The sequence below is a fragment of the Gossypium arboreum genome, chromosome 3, assembly GCF_025698485.1.
Source record: "Gossypium arboreum isolate Shixiya-1 chromosome 3, ASM2569848v2, whole genome shotgun sequence".
Taxonomy (NCBI): Eukaryota; Viridiplantae; Streptophyta; class Magnoliopsida; order Malvales; family Malvaceae; genus Gossypium; species Gossypium arboreum.
Window position 1 is genome coordinate 4,954,332 of NC_069072.1, and position 22,559 is coordinate 4,976,890.

General features: G+C 34.0%; 3 protein-coding genes and 2 long non-coding RNA genes across 13 annotated transcripts; 4 read left to right on the forward strand and 1 right to left on the reverse strand.

Moving 5' to 3' along the window:
- Window positions 1-3,028: 3,028 nt before the first annotated feature.
- Window positions 3,029-3,720, forward strand: LOC108475049 (uncharacterized). Its single transcript, XR_008280180.1, has 2 exons — window positions 3,029-3,249; window positions 3,425-3,720. It is a non-coding gene; the product is annotated as an uncharacterized LOC108475049 (long non-coding RNA).
- Window positions 3,721-7,877: 4,157 nt separating this feature from the next.
- Window positions 7,878-11,090, forward strand: LOC108475516 (probable anion transporter 5). Its single transcript, XM_017777486.2, has 2 exons — window positions 7,878-8,181; window positions 9,237-11,090. Exon 2 carries the CDS (start codon window positions 9,392-9,394, stop codon window positions 10,718-10,720), a length of 1,329 nt encoding a protein of 442 aa, XP_017632975.1. The 5' UTR covers window positions 7,878-8,181; window positions 9,237-9,391; the 3' UTR covers window positions 10,721-11,090.
- A 489-nt stretch (window positions 11,091-11,579) lies between these two features.
- LOC108476016 (homoserine kinase) lies at window positions 11,580-13,124 on the forward strand. Its single transcript, XM_053025443.1, has one exon. The coding sequence runs from the start codon at window positions 11,824-11,826 to the stop codon at window positions 12,913-12,915; it is 1,092 nt and encodes a 363-aa protein (XP_052881403.1). The 5' UTR covers window positions 11,580-11,823; the 3' UTR covers window positions 12,916-13,124.
- A 535-nt stretch (window positions 13,125-13,659) lies between these two features.
- Window positions 13,660-21,006, reverse strand: LOC108476014 (monosaccharide-sensing protein 2-like). Of its 9 annotated transcripts, none has more exons than XM_017778057.2 (10): window positions 20,758-21,006; window positions 19,098-19,165; window positions 17,680-17,863; window positions 17,521-17,550; window positions 17,376-17,407; window positions 17,134-17,270; window positions 16,336-16,902; window positions 15,217-16,136; window positions 14,878-15,065; window positions 13,660-14,256 (listed from the first exon to the last, which is right to left on the reverse strand). In XM_017778057.2, the coding sequence occupies exons 6-10, from the start codon at window positions 17,210-17,212 to the stop codon at window positions 13,797-13,799; spliced, it is 2,214 nt and encodes a 737-aa protein (XP_017633546.1). In that variant the 5' UTR covers window positions 17,213-17,270; window positions 17,376-17,407; window positions 17,521-17,550; window positions 17,680-17,863; window positions 19,098-19,165; window positions 20,758-21,006; the 3' UTR covers window positions 13,660-13,796. The 9 variants fall into 9 exon arrangements, with proteins under 9 accessions (XP_017633546.1, XP_052881398.1, XP_017633548.1 ...); XM_053025438.1 differs by having other exon boundaries at window positions 17,134-17,291; XM_017778059.2 differs by having other exon boundaries at window positions 17,489-17,550.
- On the forward strand, window positions 13,826-15,502 carry LOC128290235 (uncharacterized). Its single transcript, XR_008279898.1, has 3 exons — window positions 13,826-14,337; window positions 14,809-15,184; window positions 15,306-15,502. It is a non-coding gene; the product is annotated as an uncharacterized LOC128290235 (long non-coding RNA).
- Window positions 21,007-22,559: the final 1,553 nt, after the last annotated feature.

Consider the following 22,559-nt stretch of genomic DNA (forward strand, 5'->3'; position numbering starts at 1 on the left):
ATTTTTGTGTTTCTAAGACTTTTACAACTAGGTCCTACTATTAAATTCATTAGTTTTTGATTTCATGGATGAAATTGAAAGTCACCATGGTTGAGTGCTGTAAGTTCATGATGAAATAGAATGAAATTAAAGCTTTAATTTGTTTATGAGATGATTTTATTAGGTAATTTCAATAGAAATTGATTTTTAGGACCTAATTGTGAAAATGCTTGGAATTAAAGTCTATTGCTGAAATTCTGATTCCTAAAGGTTGTAAACTAGTTTAAGGTGATAGAATAAAATGTTAATTGAGAAAAATCAGCTCAATTGAGAGGCTAATTGAGTAGGGACGAAATTATCATTTATTAAAAGCTTAGGGGAAAAATGGTAATAAACAGCTTGCACAAAAACAGTTTGGACAGCAGCAGTAGACTAACTTTGAAAAATCACCATAAACTGTAGAAATCGAATTAGAAGATGAACAAAAAATGGAATTAAATCTTATTGAGTCTAGTTTCTCATAGAATAAATAGTGTAAGCAATGGATTTGTAAATTTTGAGATATAATGAATTTTGTGAGACAAGGTCAGAATGAATTCGGGTTCCCCTGTTCTGACTTTTAAAAATCATAAAAAATTGAATAAAAATAATTATGAGCTTAAATTTATATGTATAGAATCCTGAATGAGTCTATTTTTAATAAAAACAAACAAGAACATCATTTGAATCTTGTATGAAGAGATAATTAATTTTTAGTGAAGAAGGGTCTGAACTGTCAGACAGCAGAATAGGGGTGACTTTAAAGAATAAACTGTACTTATTGGCTAAACCAAAAATTCTGAAAATTTTATGGTAAGAAGATATATGAGTATAGTTTTAGGTAAAATTAAAGGATCTTAATTTGGAGTTCCGTAGTTCGAGTTATAAATAATTTAGTGACTATGACTCAAATAGACAGCTTTGAATAAACTATAAATAATAATAGTTGAATTATAGAGAATGTTGCATATGAACATGAAATGTATTAAATTGATAATTAAATTTATTTATTTAGATCCAGAAGATTCAAATACGAAGCTAGATCGAGGAAAGGAAAAAGTTCGGGATTAGTAGATTTTTTTTGTTTACAAACAAGTATCAATGTAAGTTCGTGTAACTTGAATTATATTCTTAAATACTTGAGATTGTATGTTATTGATGTGAATATGATTTGAATGTTCATTGTATGAAAATTAATGAAACATTGATATGTTTGATAAAATGGGAAGAAATCCCGGTTGAATGAAAGAAAAATTCGATGGATCTCTGAAAAGGAATTGACGGTAAAAAGGATCTAGCCCGGACGGGTGATCCTATCTTGATATAGCCCTACCGAAGAATATGTGTAAAATGGATTTAGCCCGGACGGCTAATCCGAATTAGGGTTTGAATTTAGCCTGGACTGGTAATTCAGATCCAAGCTCATTAGAGTAATTGTCGTTTGGGATTTAGCTTTGGTGGTAATCCGTTGCAAGGTTGAGGTTTTTGAGTGTGCTCTCGAAATGGAAATGTCGACATGAATATGAATTGATGGACCTGAATTGTACACTAAAAGTGTACCTCTGAAAATCCATCGAAATTCCGATAAATTCAACGAGATAAATATGGAAAAATAACAAGGAAATGAAAATTATGATATTGATGAGCTCATCAATCATGGTATATATTATTGGTACATGGAAATTATTGTACTAACTTGAATGTTGAGTTTGTGCATATTAGGGTAATAATGCATTGAATGGATATATGAATGTTTATTGTATTGTATTGAAAATATTAGGTAAGTATAATTCTTGTTACATGAGCTTACTAAGCACAAAGTGCTTACCCCGTTTCATTTTTCCCTATTTTGTAGTGTTAAGTGCTCGGAGGTCGGATTTGGTCGGAGACACATTACACTATCAACCTCAGGATTTCGGTATATAAAGAAACTTTATTTTGGAAATCAACGGCGTGTATAAGCTAATAAAGTAAATGATTCTGTGAAATGAATGTAGAGTTAGCCATTGGTATGGTTAACAAACCTGGTTTTAGGTATGTGATGACGTTATTTTATAAATATGAATGAATTTATCTTGAAAATACTATGAATTGGATTGGTTGATGTGGATTGTTTTTGATTTAAAATTTCAGGGAAGATTAGATATCTATAAAGGGGTTATATTGAGGTTAAAAAAAATTTAATTCGTAAACTCTGGTAGTATTTCGTATCCTATTCCGGCAATGAATACGGGTAGAGGTATTACAAAGAATATATAGTAAACTTGGACAAATGAAATCCCTCTTAAGGCTTCAGCTGTTGTTCCTATATATATGTATTATATTAGAGTTTTCATGCTTAAATAAAACTAAAGTTCCCTCAGTTTAAGTAGGTGCTCACTCCTAGGTAGCTTCATAATTCCTCAAGAAAGGGAATAAGATTTTGTTTCTTTCAGCTGGATCTTTACATCTCCTTATACAAAATGAGGGCTTATGTTCTGTTTTCCGGTCTTGCTATATCAATCAGGGTTCAAGTATGGGACAGTTTTTCCAACAATATGTCGAGCCTATAAAGATGAATGACGCTGAGGTTGGCATAATAAATTTCTATAATTCTCTTTAGAATTTAAAATTCTATACATAGTGGTGTTGCATTTTTGTCTGACAGGTGAACTGGAAGTCCCAGGATTTGAGCTACTTAATGGAGGAAAGATCAGTGAGACTGGGAACTTTGCCCTATTTTCCACCTTTTTGCATTGTCATGTATGATCGTGTTTTCTCCTTTCTAGGACAAATATAAGAAATACTTTGCCGACATTTTGAAAAAGGCAAAACCTATCCATGAAACAGATGATGTTCCTAGAATACATTGCGCAACACTTTGGAATTTTTGAAGAATGGAAAGTAACTTATTTCATATATTTTTCATTGTTCTTTATTTGCTGTGAAAATGCTTAAAGAGTTTTTGATGATAATAAGCAGCAAAATGCCTGCATTATATCATATTTGGTTTCCATTACTGCTTCTGTTGTAGCAATACAAATAAAAAACACTACAAATTTTCTCATATCTAAGATTTGAGCAGTCCCATTCTTCTGAAAAACTTTGTATTGCTTCATTACTAGGATGGTGTACCAAGGACAGCATATAAAGGAGTAGTGGTTTTCCGATACCCGCCACCTAGACGTGAATTTCTTGTTGGTCCCGACTCTCTTCAGCAGCTAGGGATCGAAGGTGCTTGAAGACTTAAAGGTTAACAACATTTTCTGGTTTGGTTTTCTCCTTTTAGCACTAAAGTTGGTATATAGCACAACTGTAGGAGGAACTAATTGATGAAATTCAGTTTCAAATTTCAGTGTGTTTTGGTTTTAAAGTTTGAAAATTTTAACAATAATGATATTGTAACCTGTGGTTTTTGTGTGTTCAGTGATCGGGATAACATATTTCCAAATTGACGGCAGAGGGGTTCCGGCGAATGAATTTATTTTTGAAGCATAAGAAGGGATGAAATTAGGGAGGAGATAAATTCTGGTTTAAATAAAAAAGGAGACGGTCAGGTAGGCCGAGGCTTCTTATCGTCCAACATTTCTAGACTAGGGAATTTGACATGAATACATCTTTGAACTTAGGCAGGGATGATCGCATATGGTAGGACACAAAAAAGGCCTTCAATTTTGTAGGTTTAAGGTTACTTTCTTTTTTATATGATAGATAGTTCTTCCATTCCATTTACAAGTACGATGAATATGAAAAATAAAAATAAAAGAGCGAAACAAATATGACATATGACACGAGAAAGAAACATAAACATGACTTATTAGTTTGTTAAAAAGTTGTTTATAAAACTTGAAAATACATGATCATATGTATTTATTTATTTATTCAGGCTTGATCTGAAAGGCATTAAAATCCTATATGGTATTCAAATATTGCAAAATATGTTAATATTTATGTATTTTCAATTTAAATAAAATATTTTATTGTATAAAGTTGGTTAGAGATTGTAAAATTTTATTTTAAATTTAACTCAATTTAGTTAAAGTTTATTAAGTTGGTAATCTAGTCATGGATAGGATCAGAAATTCTTTTCCGACTGAAATTAAATAAAAAATAACAGAAAGAAAAAAAGATAAAAGCTCTTTTCTTCCACTGAAAATGGTTAATTGAGTATTTTTTATTTAAAAATGTGACATCAACAAAATGATAAAACAAAAATTAACAAGGTTAACAATTGGATTTGATTTTAAAATCTAAAAAGTAGAGGGCTAAATTCTTGAAAATAAAAATACAGGGACTAAATTCTAATTTTTTGAAGAGTATATGAACTTATAGCGTATTTTAACCTTTATACTACAAAAATTTATTGTTAATATATTTATAATTGTAATAAAAAGTATTATTAAAATATTAATACTGAATATTTTCAAAGAATATTATTTAAAATTATTATTAAAATAAAATTAAAATATTAAATAATTTATTAAAACAATTAGTTATATTAATAATTTATTATACGGTTAAATATAAATAATTAAATATGTATGTTTAATAATATTAAAATTATAATATTTTATATTAATATTTATTTATTTTAAAAATAAAAATATTTTTAATATTATAATATTATTCTTGATTTAAGTTAATTTTATATAAAAATAAAATTATTATGAGTTTTTTTGAGTAAATCATTTTACAAAAATAATTTATTTTCTGTTGACCTGTAGATATTTTTTATTGATGAAATTATTTTCTCTGAAACAAATATAGATGAAATATTTCCTATAAATGATTTTGAGTGAAACAAAGAGCCTAATACGAAATGGTAATTCCCAAGTGTGAGCTCCTTAATCCTCATTAGAAAAGGAATGGGCAAAGGCCTCAACAGCTGATTGTCATAGTCTCAATCCCTCGGCCCTTATTTCATTGGGCTAAAACCCAACAGCTTACTAAGAAACTGCGTTATTTCTTTTCACACGTTCCCTCCAACTTTTAACTGGCTCGCTGCCTCTCTAATCTTCTTTCAAACTCTCGACAATGGCGGCACGTTGAAATCACTGCTTTAGCTGCAATCATCTCCAGCGAAACGGGGAGTCTCGAAGATTGGGCGAACAAGGATCCTGCTTTTTATTTTAAAAAAATTTTCGTTTTCGATTCAAGTTTTGCTTTCATCGGATACTGAAGAAGCTTCGACAGTAACAATTTCTTTTTTCTTTTCTCAAAAATTGAAAGTAACACTTGAATTGCCTTTTCTTTTTAAGGAATTGTGCTGTAGATTCCTTCATTCAATTCGTGAAGCCAGGGAACCGCTATTTACCAAAAGTCACTAATCAAAGTATTTTAAACAAAAACAAATGTTGCCGGTATGATACCAACTTTATAAACAGTTTCAGGTTCACTAATCAAAGTATTTTAAATGTATTGTTGCCGGTATAACTTGTAATTGTGTTTTTAAGTTCATTTTGCTTTGATTTTAGGTTTTGGATGCCATTTATACCCATATTTTGCTGATCACATAGATATGTTTACAGGTTATTGTTTATTGACGAAGAAGATGGAAAAAACTAAGAGAAATGTTAGATTTGAGCCAGCATATTGTCAACTTGGTAAATACTCTCTTTTATATACTGTTTTATAATGTGATCTGCAAATTATATTTAATTGATAATCTATGTGTACTGAATGATGAACTTCATCGCGAATTCAATTGCAGTGAGTTACTTACTTCTCCTCTTTCTTTGATTGATGCTTTTCACCAGTTACTGTTAATTTCACAAATCACCTTAAGATTTATTCTTCAATCAAATTATAAAATCTTTTCCCCTTATTATTAGGCTGAGAAACGAAAAGGTGACTTTAGCTGTCACTTATTTTCATTGCTATCATTTGCATATAGATTTCGTTGCACGTTAGTAGACAGCTTCCATTTTTTTTGTTTATCTATTTTCAATGTACAATTTGCAACAATATGTCGGTACTTCTGTACTTGGCAATTTTGTGGGGTAGGTGGATATGAAAATGAAGCCTTACTAAAGAGTGAATTTCATTTCTTAGACTACCAATAATACCATATTAAGTGCTTCTCCTAGGCCTTAGTATTGTTGTAAAGAGTAGTAAATGTTTAGATCAAGGACCACTCAAACATTTGAGTTATGGTTGATTATACTTTAGAGAGGAGGTTATATTAAATCATCTTTAGGGTCTTTGAATTTCGATTAAATTTATTGCTGAGTTGAGTTAGATTCTTAAAACTAGAGCAAAACTTTTTTTACATTGTTTTCTCCATTCAAAATACTTAAATTCAAAATTTTATTATTAACCTAGTTTAAGGGATAATGAACCCTTTACCACTCTCCTCAACGAGCATTATTCCCTTCCTTTTATTTGTTATTTAAACATGCTACCTGCACATTCAAAAGTTTTTCAATCTAGGATTCGTTTATATATATATATATTTGGACAGGCTGCCAGATTGTTGACTTTTTCTAATTATTGTTTATATTATATTAAGTAAAATTGTTCTGGTAGGCATCACCATTGATTCTTTTTTTCTCTTTTTTTCTTTTTGATCTTTTATTGCTTATGATTGAATTAAAGAGTGAAGGTTGGGCAAAAGCAGGTGCCTTTGGCGTTTTACTGGAAGTTCAATTGTTCAAATCAATTACTAATTAAGCAAAGGAAAACGACACTGTATTGCCCAATCCATTGCAAAAAAAATACACCTGAAGAAGTACCTTCTATACAGCGACAGCGGATTGAATGCCCATGCTCTTCAATTCCTACGTCACCCTCATTCTTTAATTTTCCTTAAATGCTCTTGCACCGCTCTTTAATAAATCTAAGAAACTCTAGTAACAACCAAAGAATTAAGATCTACATTGAGAAGCTCCCTTAATAAGATTTGGGATTCTTCATATATCTACATCTCATCATAGTTCTTACTCTCCGGTTTAGCTATCCAATTCGCTTTTCTGCTATGTTTCTTAATGATGTATCGAAAATGAACCTTCTAATTTCGGTGTTGACTAATCAAATACAACTCCAATAACATACTAGTACTCGCATAACCAACTAAAATAGTTTCTACAACTAAAGTATTCTCACACTCCAACTCGAATTGCCTAAAACCAAACGTCCATGCTAAATTGAGGCATATAGCTCTTACCTCAGAATTGACAACTAATCTTTCTTAATTCACATAGCAAAACCTCACATTCAATTGGCATCATGGCCTCTAAACACGCCACCAATTGCAACAATATTATTGCTTTTCGACAATGCACCATCTATATTCAACTTAACCCACCTTTTCTTCAGCTGCTTCCAATAATCACCTAACACCTTCTGAATGCGATAGAGCTCACATGACTTTGAGTTTACAAAGCTTGCAACCTAAGTTAAACATTTACCTACAACAACATCAACATTACTATGGCTATTATATATTGAAAATGAAATTATTTCGGCTTTTCCATAATAGCCAACACAATATTGCAAACAAAGTCGGCTAATTTTTCTTTTTCATTGTCAATTCCTTTTGAGATAACGAGTTCTTGATTAACTACATATTCAAATTCGATGAAAAGAATATATTCACGATTGAATTAGGATTCATGTCTTCCAAATCAATTTTAAGAACTCACAATCTCATATGGCATGTGGGCTAGTGTCAATCGGAAATCCACAGCGAACACAATAGCCTTCATTGTATATATGCCGTTGAGCCCGCTCCCCATTATTCAGAATTTCTTGCCACAACCACCATATAAATACACGAACTCTTACACTTTTAACATAAATTTACATGGTTTAGTGGCTATATTATAACAAATCCATAATGTTAGTGTTTATATAGTAATTTTTTTTAAGTTCAGAATTTACCCCTTATTAAATGTTAATGTTGACACAGTAAAGGAGAGAGGACCAGGAAGGGTTTGGCTTTATAGGGAAGAAAGCAGAAGGCTTCTCATCTCATGTGTGACATTGAAGGAAAGAGAGAGAAGATAACCAAAAACCCCACGTTTGACTTCCTCTCTCTCTTTCTTTCTTTCTTTCTATCTTCTTTGTTTTTTGTTCATATGTTTTTCTTTATATCAATGTCCTTACATGTTTGATATTCACATGAAACATTAACCCCTCTCATTCTCGCTCTTTTCTTTCTTGGATGCATTTCCAAATAATCCCAAGGTGTGTTCTCTTCTTCTTGTTTCTTCTTTCTGCTTCTTTTTCTTCTTATTGCTTCAATTGAGTCACTTTTTTTTTTGGTTCAATTTTCCCTATTAATTCCATTTCTTGCTTCGTCTTTTAATGAGAAATGTTGGATTTTAGTTACTGAGATTTTTTGGGTTTTTTTTTTTTCCTAATTTCGTCTAGTTCGTTAAAGTTGACCAGTGGGTGAGTTTCTGGGGGAAAGAAAAACCGAATACGTTTAACTAAAACTCAGTTCTCTTATCCCCTTTTATATATCATGAGATCGGAATTTGATCATTTCTTCTTGTATTTCGATTCTGCTTGAATTTTTTCTTTTTTGCCTTTGTTTACTTTCTTGCCAATGTCTTGTTCTGTTTCTTTGAATTTGTTAGTACGTGGATCAGTTCATTCATCTTGTATATAACTGATAAAAAAAATGGTTTAACGTAATGAAAACCTTTCATTTTCCCAGATCTTGGTTAAAATGCCAATCCCATTTTCATGCTTTGCAAATGCTGTCTGCAATTTTCTTGATCACTTCAATTCCAAATTTGGGAAAATGTCATCTTTACCTCTGGTAATGATTTCTTGGGAAAATATCATGGTTTCATCTTCTGATTTTTCCATTTTTTTTCTACTTATAAACTTCTTTATATTCTTGGGAACAAATATGAGTTACTAAATTTGTATCTCCCAATTTTTAACTCAAGAAGTGTCATGTTCATATTAGTTTTTATTTTTACATTACTTAAGCAGTATTTAGTTTCAAACTTCTGTTAATCAGATTACATGCTACTCTATTAATCCTAGTTATTGGTTATCGTCTGGATGCAGTTCATGCTCAAGTTCACTTCATTTCCTTACCAGCAATCTCCCCTCTATAAATATTTTGTTTTGATGCAGCCAATGTTTTCACTTAAGATTTCACTAATATAGCAAATTAAGCATGAGTTCTTTCTTAATTGATGTCTAGTTAACATTTAGCTTTTGCAAGTTGATTTAATGGTGCTTTACACTGTATTTGTAACATTTGAATAAATTTTTTAATTCAGGCTTGGCTAGTATCTTGAAGGCTTGGAACACTATTGAAGAAACTACTGTCTTGTTGTAAAGTGGTTGCTACCGAGGATTGAAACACAAAGCTGCTGGATGGTCTATTTGTTTGAAGACAGTTAGCAAAACTAAGATTCCTATAGGAAAGTGAATTATGACTTGGATGAATCTCCCAAATCGATACTTAATTGTCATTTTAACCTTTGTTAGCACTTGCGTTTGTTACATAGAACGCGTCGGCTTCTCTATAGCATACACAGTTGCAGCAGATGCTGCTGGGATTAACCAGTCAAGCAAAGGCACGATACTTTCCACATTCTACTATGGTTATGCTTGTTCTCAAGTGCCTGGAGGATGGGCTGCTCAAAAGATTGGGGGAAGGAAGGTTCTTCTTCTCTCGTTTGTATTATGGTCATTGACTTGTTTCTTGGTTCCGCTAGATCCTAATAGAGTCACAATCTTAGTCGTTGCTCGGTTGCTTGTTGGTGTAGCACAAGGTTTCATCTTCCCTTCAATCCACACAGTCTTAGCACAGTGGGTCCCGCCACATGAGAGATCGAGATCTGTTTCACTTACAACTTCTGGGATGTACCTAGGTGCAGCTATGGGGATGCTTTTCCTTCCAAGCCTGGTGAAGTTAAAAGGTCCCGAATCTGTATTTCTTGCAGAAGCAGCATTAGGTGTCCTGTGGTCTGTGCTTTGGTTTAAATATGCAACTGATCCCCCTCGATCCGAGCATCCGAAAGCCGCCGCTGCTGGATTTGGAGAGTCTTTGTTACCTACCGATGCAAGTCCAAGGACAAAAATGGAGAATGGAGGAAGTACTGTCAAAGCAACCAAAATTCCATGGAAGAAGATTTTAATTAGCAGGCCAGTTTGGGCAATTGTGGTAAACAATTTCACATTCCACTATGCTCTTTACGTATTGATGAACTGGCTGCCTACATACTTCGAGCAGGGCCTCCAGCTGAGTCTTCAGGAAATGGGTTCTTCTAAGATGATGCCCTACTTAAACATGTTCTTATTCTCAAATGTAGGTGGGATTGTCGCTGACCACTTGATCACCAAAAGAGTAATGTCAGTGACTAAAACTAGGAAGTTCTTGAACACTGTAGGATTTATAGTTGCTTCGATCGCACTGTTAGCACTTCCGATCTTCAGAACATCTGGTGGAGCTATTTTATGTTCTTCAGTAGCACTCGGGTTCTTGGCACTTGGGAGAGCTGGTTTTGCAGTGAACCATATGGATATTGCACCTAGATATGCAGGAATTGTAATGGGTGTCTCAAACACAGCGGGTACTCTAGCTGGGATTATCGGGGTTGATATGACCGGCCGGCTTCTTGAAGCGGCTAAAATCGAATATTCAGGTCTATCCAGTCCTGAAAGCTGGAGAGCAGTGTTTTTCATTCCTGGATGGCTGTGCATATTCAGTTCTTTCATATTCTTGGTGTTCTCAACAGGGGAAAGGATTTTTGACTGAAACCAAGTCAATGTAAAACTTGTACTTTTTTTAACTGGTGAGGTTCAAGGGTTTCAACTGCAAATATATCATTGTGATATTAATGAATGTAAACCCCTGATGGGAAGGGTATACTGAAATTCAGAAGACTATATAGAAGGTTCAAAGAAATTAACACAGAACAGTGGCTATTAGGAATCATTCTTTTATTGTTGTATGTGTTATTTTGGTTTATACAGTGAGTTTGATTTTTTGCAAATGGAATGATTATACATATTGAGATTGATTTGCAATGTGGCAGTTGTTTTGTAACCCCGAAATTCTTCTTGGTATCATGTAAACCAAACAAGTTTTCCCCCATGAAATTCAATATTTTCTTTTTCACTTTAAATTTCATTATTATTGATGCTGCTGTCTGTCATAGGTTGTGCCTAACTTCAACGCCTGTGAGAATATTTAGATAAAAAATATGAGTTCAATATACGAGTTTGTATAAAAACAAGACTGAATTTATAAATGGGTCAAGCCTTGAGTAAAGGCAAATGGTCGAGTTGGGCTTAGGTAAAAATTTACTTACTCGAAGTCTAGTTTATTTATAAATAGGATCTCTTTTTTTTTTCCAAACTTATATTTTAAATCTATATTTTTGTCTCAACTCTCTCACATTACAGACAGGCCTTTGAGTCGTGCCACCCATATACATGTCTACTTATATTAATATAAAATTAAAGTAATTTTACTCTCTTTTATATATCATTATATAATTAATATTTTAAAGATTTAATTATCATATTTTATATTTATATAATATTTTAAATTGATATAATAAAAATATCGAATTCGTTGTTGTTAATAAATTTAAAATTTAATGGTTGAATGTTGTGAGAAATAGCAAGCAATGTAAGTTTATCCTCAATATCGACTAGTTGCTAAAATAAATTCTAATTAACTCGTGTGGTTAAGCAGATGGTAATTAAGCAAGCCTTGTGGTTAGCTTAGCAGTCGATTGCGGTGAGCATCTCTTTCAATCCAAAAGAATCTCCACAAATCCCATCACTGCCACTTTCCGTTTCTTTTCCTTTTAATTAAAACCCTAATTTCCCCAAAAGTTTCAACTTTCTGTAATGGCGATCTGCTTCCAATTTCAATCCCCACTAAAACCCATTAACTTTCCTTCATCCACCACCAAAAAGGTCCCCATTTTCAAATGCAAAGCCTCGTTTTCCACCACCACTACTACAGAGCTCGAGCCTGTCTTCACCTCCGTTAAGTCCTTCGCTCCCGCCACGGTAGCCAATCTCGGCCCAGGTTTTGACTTCCTCGGCGCTGCCGTTGATGGTCTAGGCGACTTTGTTTCCCTCAGCATCGACCCTTCTGTCAGCCCTGGTCATGTCACCATCTCAGAGATCTCTGGGTCCTCTAAACTCTCTCCCAATCCTCTCTTCAACTGTGCCGGCATCGCTGCCATTGCCACTATGAAAATGTTGAATGTTCGCTCTTTCGGCCTTTCACTCAAACTCGAAAAGGGCTTACCTTTGGGCAGTGGACTCGGTTCCAGCGCCGCATCCGCCGCCGCCGCTGCAGTGGCGGTCAACGAGCTCTTCGGTGCTAAACTCGGAGTTGATCAGCTGGTTCTCGCTGGATTAGAATCCGAAGCTAAAGTTTCCGGCTATCACGCCGATAATATCGCTCCTGCAGTTATGGGTGGTTTCGTCCTAATCAAAAGCTACGATCCTCTAGAGTTAAAGCCCCTTATTTTCCCCCAGAATCAAGAACTGTTTTTCATCTTGGTCAGCCCAGAATTCGAGGCCCCCACCAAGAAAATGCGTGCGGCTTTGCCCGCCGAAATTGGGATGCCGCACCACGTCTGGAATTGCAGCCAAGCGGGTGCACTGGTAGCATCAGTGTTGGAGGGCGACGTCGTGGGGTTAGGGAAAGCATTGTCGTCGGACAAGATCGTGGAGCCTAAACGAGCACCCCTTATTCCGGGGATGGAAGCTGTGAAGAAGGCGGCTATCAAGGCCGGAGCTTTCGGGTGTACTATTAGTGGTGCTGGGCCGACGGCGGTGGCTGTGATAGACAATGAAGAGGAAGGGAAGAAGATTGGGCAAAAAATGGTGGAAGCGTTTTTAGAAGAAGGGCATTTGAGATCGGTGGCAATGGTTAAAAAGCTGGATAGAGTTGGGGCTAGGCTTATTGAAGGTGTCCCCAGATGATAGTGATGATCAATAGCAGAATCACAGGTCTCTCTTTTCCTTTTTTTTTTTTTTTTGTTTTTGTTTTGAACTGAGGAAAGCTTTGAATCATAATTATGGGATCTTAATATTTGCCTTTTGATTTCGAGAATTGTTAATTTAGTTGTTTGCCTATACGTTGAGCTTTGATGAATTAAAAGAAATAAACCCAGAGATCTTTATGGTGTTTACATTATTATCTTTTGCAAACATATATACTATGGTGATCAAACATATACTGGAATTGAAAAGGAATATGAACTATGAACAAAGATCAAAACTTTCAGTTTCTCAACATATGCCTGCTTTGAGCCGATGGAACTTTGATGAAGACAGGCAAAATCCCAAAGGCAAAAAAAAGGAAGAAAGGCTGTTTGTAGCAGCCATCTTCAAGCTCATACTGTGTTATTTAGGTGCAAAAGCATTTCCAATGTGTTAAGGCAGGGGCTTTCGGCTGTACGACTGGCTGTGGCTGACAATGAAGAAAAGGTAAAGGAGATTGGTCAAAGGATGGTGGAAGCTTTTCTTAAAGAAGGGTGGCAATGGTTAAAAGGCTCGACAGAGTTGGCTCTAGAGGCTTATTGACAGTCCCAGATGATCAATAGCAGAATATGGGGTCTTTCTTTTCATATTTTTATTTTTGTTGTGAGGAAAGCTATGAATAATGATTATGGGATCTTAATATTTTTGCCTTTGATTTAAAAAATGGTAGCCTGTACGATGAGCTTTGATGAATAACAAAATAAACTCAGAGATCATTATGGTCTTCACATTATGTCTTAAATGTATACACAATGCTTAAAAAAGAAAAAGAAAAAACACAATAAACTTTCCAACAGATAATTCACCAAACTCGGTTGTTTTTAGCAGTTAGAATAACCCGTGTTTTTAGCAGTTATAGCCTGCTTTGATCCAACGGAAAAGAATTCCGTGATGACTTCAAGAGGCATGCCTTTGGTTTCTGGAACTTTTAAAAACACAAACACAAATGATGCAAGGCACACGGTTCCAAACATCCCAAAGACACCGGCAAGACCTACGGTTTTGAGCAACACCGGTAGTGAATATGCGACAATGATGTTAGAAATCCAGTAAACAAGGGAAACTATGGCAATGCAGGTGCCACGAACTCGTGTTGGGAAGATCTCCGCACAGAGAATGCTGGGAATAGGCCCGAACCCCATGGCGTATACACAGCAGGAGAGCACGACGCTAACAGTTGAGATTGCTGAACGAACAACACTCCCCATTTTCACAATGCTTCCTATGACTAAGATGAAAAGACATAATGCCAGGAGCGGGACTGTGATGAGTAGTAACCTCCTGCAGAAAGAGGGAACAAGGAACCATAGTAAAAATATGAGAAGAGATCAAACAACAGAGGGAAACATTCTGAGCCAGCAGGTCAATGTCAAACTCCTTTGCAACTTTACATTAAAGTAGCTTCTAGAATGTGTGCATGCATGTCCAGGGACCTGACTGGCATCAATATATATATTTCAAATAGAAGCTAAGACCTGCATAGCCTTAGATTTCGTATTATTAACTCTATTCCTGCAGTAAAACCTGAACAATTTTCGGCATTTCTCAGTTCTTTTTCATTAAGTTATGGACTAGATTACTTTGGTAAGTTACTTAGGGAAACCATATTGTCCATGAGCCATCCAGTCAAACCTGACTCAACAGTGATGCTTATGTATGGCATAATCCAATGGAATCACATTAGCAGTCAAACTTCATTTCCTATACCATCAAATAGACACTAATAATCATCAAATCCACCATCATATTATCGGCACATTTGTGACAGTAACTTCAATTTTGCCAGTAGAAAAGTGTGCTGATATCTTGTGTTTTAAATTCCTTATTGCACAGATATCTCGTGTTTTAGGGTAAGGCTTTGTTGTCATTCAAACGGAAGCAAAAAGAAAAATAAAAAACTACCTTCTACCAGCAACATCCACAAACCGCATGGCAACGGTTATACTAGGAAGCATAAAAAAAGTCGTAATGCAGCTGATAAGCAGTGATGCAGAAGATGAACTGAGGCCAGTGTTTGAAAGAAGGCCTCTAACTCCTGCCAGCTCAAGAATTTCGGGAATGTAGTACAAAATGCTGCTCATACCAGAGAACTGCATATTAAAAAGAAAAGAGGAGGAGGATCTTCAATGAGCAAGTGGTTCCAAAGAAGGAAAATATTTTTGCTACAATACGTATACGTTGACAGTAATGCATCAAACTCCACTTCAAGGTATAAGTTTGGAAAAGATTATGCCACATTACCTGCTGGAGCATTTCAATTCCCACACCTACTACCAAAGCATGCTTGACTCCTGGTTCAAGAAGATCATTCCAACTTGGTCCCTTTGCAGCTTCAGCTGGATGAACTATAGCGGGTCCAACCGGATGCTGCTTCATAAGCTCCTTGGAATAAAGAGCTGGATGACTCACCAAAGCAGCAGCTGGGACATAGTCATAGCCTGCAAGGACATCGGCACGAGACGGAGAAACTATTGACCTCTGCCTCAATCCAGGTACACTCTCTTCATGCATATAGATTCTTTGAAATCCCCCTTCTCTTTCAGACCATTTCCATGCTAGCTGCCAACCGCCACCAATCCCCATGCTACCAAGAGATTCTCCAGCATTTGTAAGAAATGGACCCTGAAGTCTCGCGCTTGTGACACTTTCCTGGGCAGTTGGAACCATGTCCTTCTCCGCACTGGCCTGCCAAGAGATCAAAGGAGTACGCAAATTGTCATCAGAGTCATCAGATTGCTCGTCATCGCTCTCTCTGGTAACACTCTCCTCATCTGACTCTTCAGCTCTAACTTGATGACCTCCCAAACCAGAGAAGCTGCTAACGAATGGAAAAAGTGTATTTCGCGGCACACTTCCTGCTTCAGAAAGCTTCTCATGGGCACTTCCCAGGAGTGTGACAAGAGGATCCACAAGCCCAAGAGGACTCTGAGCTACGCTTGGTTGCTGAGACAAAAGCTGCTGAGACAAAAGACCAAAACTTTTCTGTCCAGTGACAGGTTTGGCCGTCCAGGAAAGACCTTCTTCAGGTCCATATAACTTGATTCTATCTTTTCCGGCAGTATCAGGATATTTAGAATCCCGACTGATGGGACTAATGAGGTACTCCTCTATTGATGTTTCACCTCCAACTCCAAGCCCCTCAACTAGCAAAGCCATCTCACCTGTTCATCTAAATAATATCAACAAGATGTATCGTATTCATCATATGCAGAGACTAATAGCCTTTGAGAAGCACCTATTTTGTGTGCACACATGAACTCATAAATGGAAACACGACACAAACTCAGTGGCAAGTACAATGTGCATAAAGGTAGTAAAGGAACAATGGAACATAAAAGGAGTGAATGCAATCCAACTAACCAGAAACATCTTCCCTGCCACGTATCCTTTGCAAAACCTTCCTTGCCTCGCTCATTCGACCTTTACTTACTAGCCATCTTGGTGATTCAGGCAAGAAGAATACAGTTAATGCTAAGTATACGAGGGAAGGAATAGAAAGAACTCCAAGCATCAATCTCCAATTTGGTAATGTCGTTAACGACATTCCAAAAACCATGCAATATGAAAGAAACATCCCAAGGCAACCAGAAAACAGCGGAAGGGTATTCAAGAATCCCCTTATTTCTGGTGGTGCTGTCTCGGATATATAAATCGGGATCAGAGTTACAGCCAATCCAATCCCTAATCCATCCAAAAGTCTTGCCAAAAGTAAGGTGGGAACATTAGGAGCCCATAACATTACAATACCACTAAGACAATAAAGGAGGGATGAAATAATTAGGATGGGACGGCGGCCTAGCCAGTCTGACATGCTTCCTGAGCATGTAGTAATGCAGGTAGCTCCAATGAGAGACATTGCTACAATCAGGCCTTCTATTGCTGGTTCACTCTCCAATTTAAACTCTTTCTTTATGTACATAACAGCACCTACAGCATGAAATTCAAAGAGGATAACTAATTAATGAATCTGAAGTGATAGCCAAATCACACATGCTTCACATTGAAACTGCAAGTCAATTATGTTTACCATAGATCAGTGACATGTGAAACTGATCCTTTTAGTCTGAAAGAGTGAAGTTCACATATATTGCACTATATATATATATATATATATGGTAATTCATGAAACTAATTAAGAACTATAAAGGAGTAAATTACCAGCAATGGTGGCACTATCCCATCCTTGCAATAAGTTACCAATAGTTGCTGTAAGAGCTACAAGCACAGCTCCACTCATTTTCACAGAAAACAAAAATCCCCAATCCTCTCAAAAGTTAGTAGTAAACAATGTAACCCTGAAAGTTAAACAAAACAATCTACATCGTGGATCAAAATAATAAACCCAATGTACCCATATCCAATTTGAAACACAAAAAAAAAAAAAAAAAAAAAAAATTTACCTAGGGAAGCAAAGGCAGTATTACAAACACCCCTGCAAGTTACCATCACAGCATTGAGCGTCAAACAAAATATAAAATGATATACCAAATGAAATTAAAAAACAAAAAAATACCCATCAACAATAAGAGCAAAATTAGTTCTTACAGCCCCCCTTTGACAAGTTTCTTGCTGTGCCTAAAGAGAAAGCAGTTTGCAGATACTATGAAAACATGTGGGGGAACTTTGATTGGCAAGATTTTATTACGAAAACAGTTTATCCTAGGAAAAACATAAAGGGGATTGTCTAATCAATGAAAAAGTGACCTTGACGAATCATGGGTACGATTGCCAGGCTCCAATAAACGCCATTATTGATCTTTTTGCAGATCCGAAGCTTCAGGGTCTTCTTCTTCGCCTTATTATAACGTGTCCACGTAAAGATCTTTTAAGGTATATCATTCAATCCCATGTGTGAATCCATTAAATATAAGTTGTATGTAATTGTTTTCTTGTTGAAGTCGGAAAAGAAAAAATAATAATTAAGTGCTAAAAACTAAAAACTACTTTATTAGAATTGAATTTATTTATTTATAATTTATTATTAATATTTAATAAAATTTGTATTCGTATTAAATTATATTTATTATTTTAAAATAATTAATTTTTCTTAATTTTATGATCGTATTAAATAGACAATAATAATAATAATCAAACAAACTTATATATTGTAGTTTAATTTAAAAAGGAATCTTTTAAATAAAATCATAGTAATATTGAGATTAAATTTTATATTCATATTAAAATATTTTTACTTTTTATAATTAACTTTCAAGTTAGAATTACATACAAACTAAAATTAAGATTTAAAGTTATAAATAAATTCATCTAAGTTATTAACATTGATATTTGATAAATTAAATGTATTTTTATCTTTGCAAAGAAAATAAATATTAGCTGTGGAATGGGCTGAACCCTCGATAATAAAAAGCCTAATATAAATGGGGGCCCATACATCTAGGTTTAAACCTCACCGGCCCAACACTGCTTAGCTGATTTAATAAATCCTACGTTTAATTTTCGAACGTATTTTTAAGACAAACCAATGTTTTCAAAAATCCAATTCTTGGTCCAATTATGCTATCGATTTAATCGATTCAATCAGTTTATCTGATTTAATTGAATAAATTGTCAAAAATCATAAAAATTAATATATATTGAAAGTATAGAAAACAAATTTAATCGATTTTTTAATTCTGTTTGAATTAATTCGTAAGTCAATTAATCCAACCTTTCATTCTAAATCAGTATCTGGTAGTTCTCGATCTAACCAGGCCGATAGTTAAATTGGTTATATCATATATTTTTTCTACGACTTATTAAATAAATTATTAAAAAAAACGATTCAACCAACTTTTAAGCCCAATTCAACATGTTTTGGGTGGTCCATGAATCGACTAATCTAACCATTTTTTTTGGGGGCCGATACTCCAATAAGCTCCCTACCAAATCAGTCGGTCCATGCAACACCTCTTAACCTAAACTCGAGTAAAGAATGTTACGTTTCAAGCCAAACACTTCACTAAGTACCAAATAAGCCATCCAAAATGTCACGATTTCATTTTATAACTAATGACCACAATGTACTTAGTACATTTCACTAATTAACTTTCACATTCATACTAATTGAACTCTTAATTACATGTCACTCTAATGTCCATAATTCGAGTACTTAATTCGCAAACCTTGCTTTGATAAGATGTGATTTGAATTGCCCCGTTCAAACTTTTCACACACGATTACTTCCTGCACACTACACGTTTAAAAACAACGCGTTAAACTTCATGAAATTTTAATAACATTATCTAAGTATTTAACCTTAACATTAATATCATTAAATTACATTAGTTCATTTTTGGAAAGATATATCAATTAATTAATACATGTAAGATGTTTATAAATAATTTTGTCACTCACCAGTTATCTCACTTTTCATTTTCTTTACTCATCACTTCTTTGCTTGTTATTTTCTCCACTTAGCCCTTAGTAAATGATGGAGAATCGAGAAGGATGCACGTAATAAATTGGAGCACAAAAGTGCTAGAAATCCCCAACACGGGCACAGGAGTGCGAATAACACAGGAGCGTTTAAGTATTCCTATTTATCCCACAGGTTCTATCTTGTTTATTAAGGCCATTACACGATTTCATTCACTTATGCACACTTCTTTTTAAATTCATTTTACGATTATCCTTCATTTTTCAAGTATCCTCCAAACATGACACGAATATATCACGCACTATTACATGAATAATTCTTGTCATTTTATACTTAATCCACTTGCAAAATACACATAATATTTTCATTCATAATCATATATATTTAATTAAGTTTTCAAATAACTCGATTTACAATTATTTCATAAATCTTAATGCTTAACTTTCAAAACAAAACAGTCTTTAAGTAATAATCACATTTTATTTATATCTCATTTATTAAAATTGATAATCAAGTTTCATTCGAAACCAAACATCCTGTCACTAATATAATTTTTCTTATAAAAATCCTCTCGTGTTTTACTGCTAGACAACTTTAACTTTCTTCCGTTAAAAATATTTATCTTTTAATACAAAATTCAGTATAATATTTGTATTTATTTCTCCTGAAAATGAACTCGTTAAGTTTTTAAATATATAAATTACATAAATTAATTCTTTTATACAATTTTAATAAATTTTTAAAGTAGAATCAGGAGAGCCTGAAAGCATCCTCAAGCTGTCTCACCAAAACTTATTTTTCTCATTAATTATATTCTAAATGATTACACATTTCTTTTATATAAAACTAGACTCAATGAAATTTTTATTATAAAAGTTGTAAAATTTAATCCAAATCAAGTTAATACCGAATCTTTTTTAAAGTCGGACTCAAGGATGCTGCTTGAGTACAGCTTGAATCTTCTTCACTAAATTCTATTTTCTCTTAGCACAAAATTTGGAATTTGATTCCGTTTGATTCATAAGAAGCTAGACCCACTAATATTTCTAAGCATCTAAAACTCTCTTTCTAATTCACTCTATACAGTTTTTGATAAATTTTTGAAGTCGGACCACTGCTGCAACTTACATATCATGTACACATAAACTTATTCATACTTCCATCTTTTATATCCCTTGACATATCACTTGCTATCTTTAATTCTCATAATTTCTAGATATCAACTCTCATGAAGTCCTTTACACTAATATTATTTTTAATTAAATTCACACACATCGCACTTATTTCATCACATAATTCAATTTAGTCCTTTGAAAATAAGTAGAACTCTAGAAGTACAAAAAATTACTCTTTTATTTCTACTTCAATAAATCACAAAATTCACAAGAGAACTCTTGATCTCTTACCTTGTCACCTTGACTTCTTACACTTTCTTAACTTTCTCCCACCTCCATCCATGAATTCATGAATTCTATATTGAAAACTAAACTTTTGATACTGCTTGACACTTGATTTCACTTGGAAATAAAAGATTTTGGGTGGAAAGTATGAAATTAGATGGAGAGGGACTAATTTGTAAGGAAACCGAAGTTTTCTCTTTTCCGTCACGCTATGGATGTGTGATGCGTGGATGAATGAAGAAAATTCTTCATTCCTCTCTTTTTATAACCATAAAATAATATAAAATAAAATATCTTATTAACAATAATCTCAATCCAATGGCTAATATTTCATCTCACTTTCCACCATAATCCAAGGGCTCATATTGTGCCAACATTTCATTAATTAATAATTATATTTAATAATAAATATATTTATCTTTCATCCATTGACCTGTATCAAATCCTTCCTTATAAGGTAAATTCGTTGGCTCAAATTCAATACACATGTCCAATGGCATTTTGGTGATTTTATCAAAAATGTCTCACTTGCAAAATAATCATTTTGCCCTATCAAATTTTAATATTTACAATTGAGCCATTCTCACTTTTAGTATAATTATAACATTGGTCCCTCTAATTTTCCAATTTTTTATTTAATCCCTAACTTTTTCATTATTTATGATTTGACCCATTCATTTTTCACTTATTTACAATTTAGTCTATATCTCAAATTAATATCTCACAACATACTACTTATTTCAACTTTCTTAGGTATCCAAAGCCCTTCTCTACTATTACTGATATATCGCATATCTTTTAATTGAGAAATTCCATTATGCATATTCCTAATAAAACTCATCACTTATTAGCATAGTAATTTTAGGGGTGTTATAGCCCGACTTAAACAATATTGGCAAACCGTAAAATGCAATCAAAAGAAGTAAAATAATATCTAAAACCGACAAATTAAGTTTGATGATAGATTCAAATATGGTTTCTTAGCAAAGTTGTTTGAACCGGATCGAGAACTGGTTAATGTATTAATCTAGAGAGAAACATTGAAACTATTGACTCAAAGACTAGTACGGACTAGTTGAACCAAATTTTTAATATATATATTTATTTTTTAATGATGTTTTAATGATTTATTTTGTAGAAGCCCAAATTGCCCGGGCCCAATTATATCAAAACCCAACCAAACCTCTAAACCCACCAAAACCCTTAACCCATGACCCATTTACATCTACCCAAACCCATTACAAAACCCAAATATTAAACCCAATTCAAAAGCCCATTAAGTCCCCCCAAAAAAAAACGTAACCCAAAAAAAAAAAAAAGAAAAACCTAACCCCCCCAAAAAAAAACCAAGAAACCCTAGCCACCTAGCCACTTTCCCACTTGCCCCATTTTTTCTCCTATTTTTGATATTCATTGTCTACCACCACCACCTACAAAATAGAAAAAGAAATAATAGAAAATCATGTAAAAGATGGCTATAAAAAGCCATTCAAAAATCATGTAAGGGAGGGGAAATTTTGATCAATACAAAGAATTTATCTTCTAAAAATACCTAAAGGTGATTTTATCTTCTTCATTATTTTACTCTTATTTTTATTTTTTATTTTTTTCCTTTTTTCGAATCTATTAATCTATATATATATACATCATAATAAAAAAAATATAATAAAAATATATATACAAAACAAATATAAAAAAAAATTACATTTTTTAGCCACCGCGTGTGGTGGCCGGCTCGGCGACAGACGGTGGCCGAGTTGTCGACCGTTGATCGCCCCCCTGATTCCCTTTCCCCCTCCTTCTCTCTT

Bases quoted from the DNA above. Each gene is read 5' to 3' on its own strand.
- LOC108475516 (XM_017777486.2), top strand. From the start codon at position 9,392: ATGACTTGGATGAATCTCCCAAATCGATACTTAATTGTCATTTTAACC.
- LOC108476016 (XM_053025443.1), top strand. From the start codon at position 11,824: ATGGCGATCTGCTTCCAATTTCAATCCCCACTAAAACCCATTAACTTT.
- LOC108476014 (XM_053025437.1), bottom strand. From the start codon at position 17,212: ATGAGTGGAGCTGTGCTTGTAGCTCTTACAGCAACTATTGGTAACTTA. The intron at 16,137-16,335 runs GTTAGTTGGATT...TTAGATGAACAG, and splicing joins TGGCAGGGAAGATGTTTCTG to GTGAGATGGCTTTGCTAGTT. The intron at 15,066-15,216 runs GTAATGTGGCAT...TTTAATATGCAG, and splicing joins GAATTGAAATGCTCCAGCAG to TTCTCTGGTATGAGCAGCAT.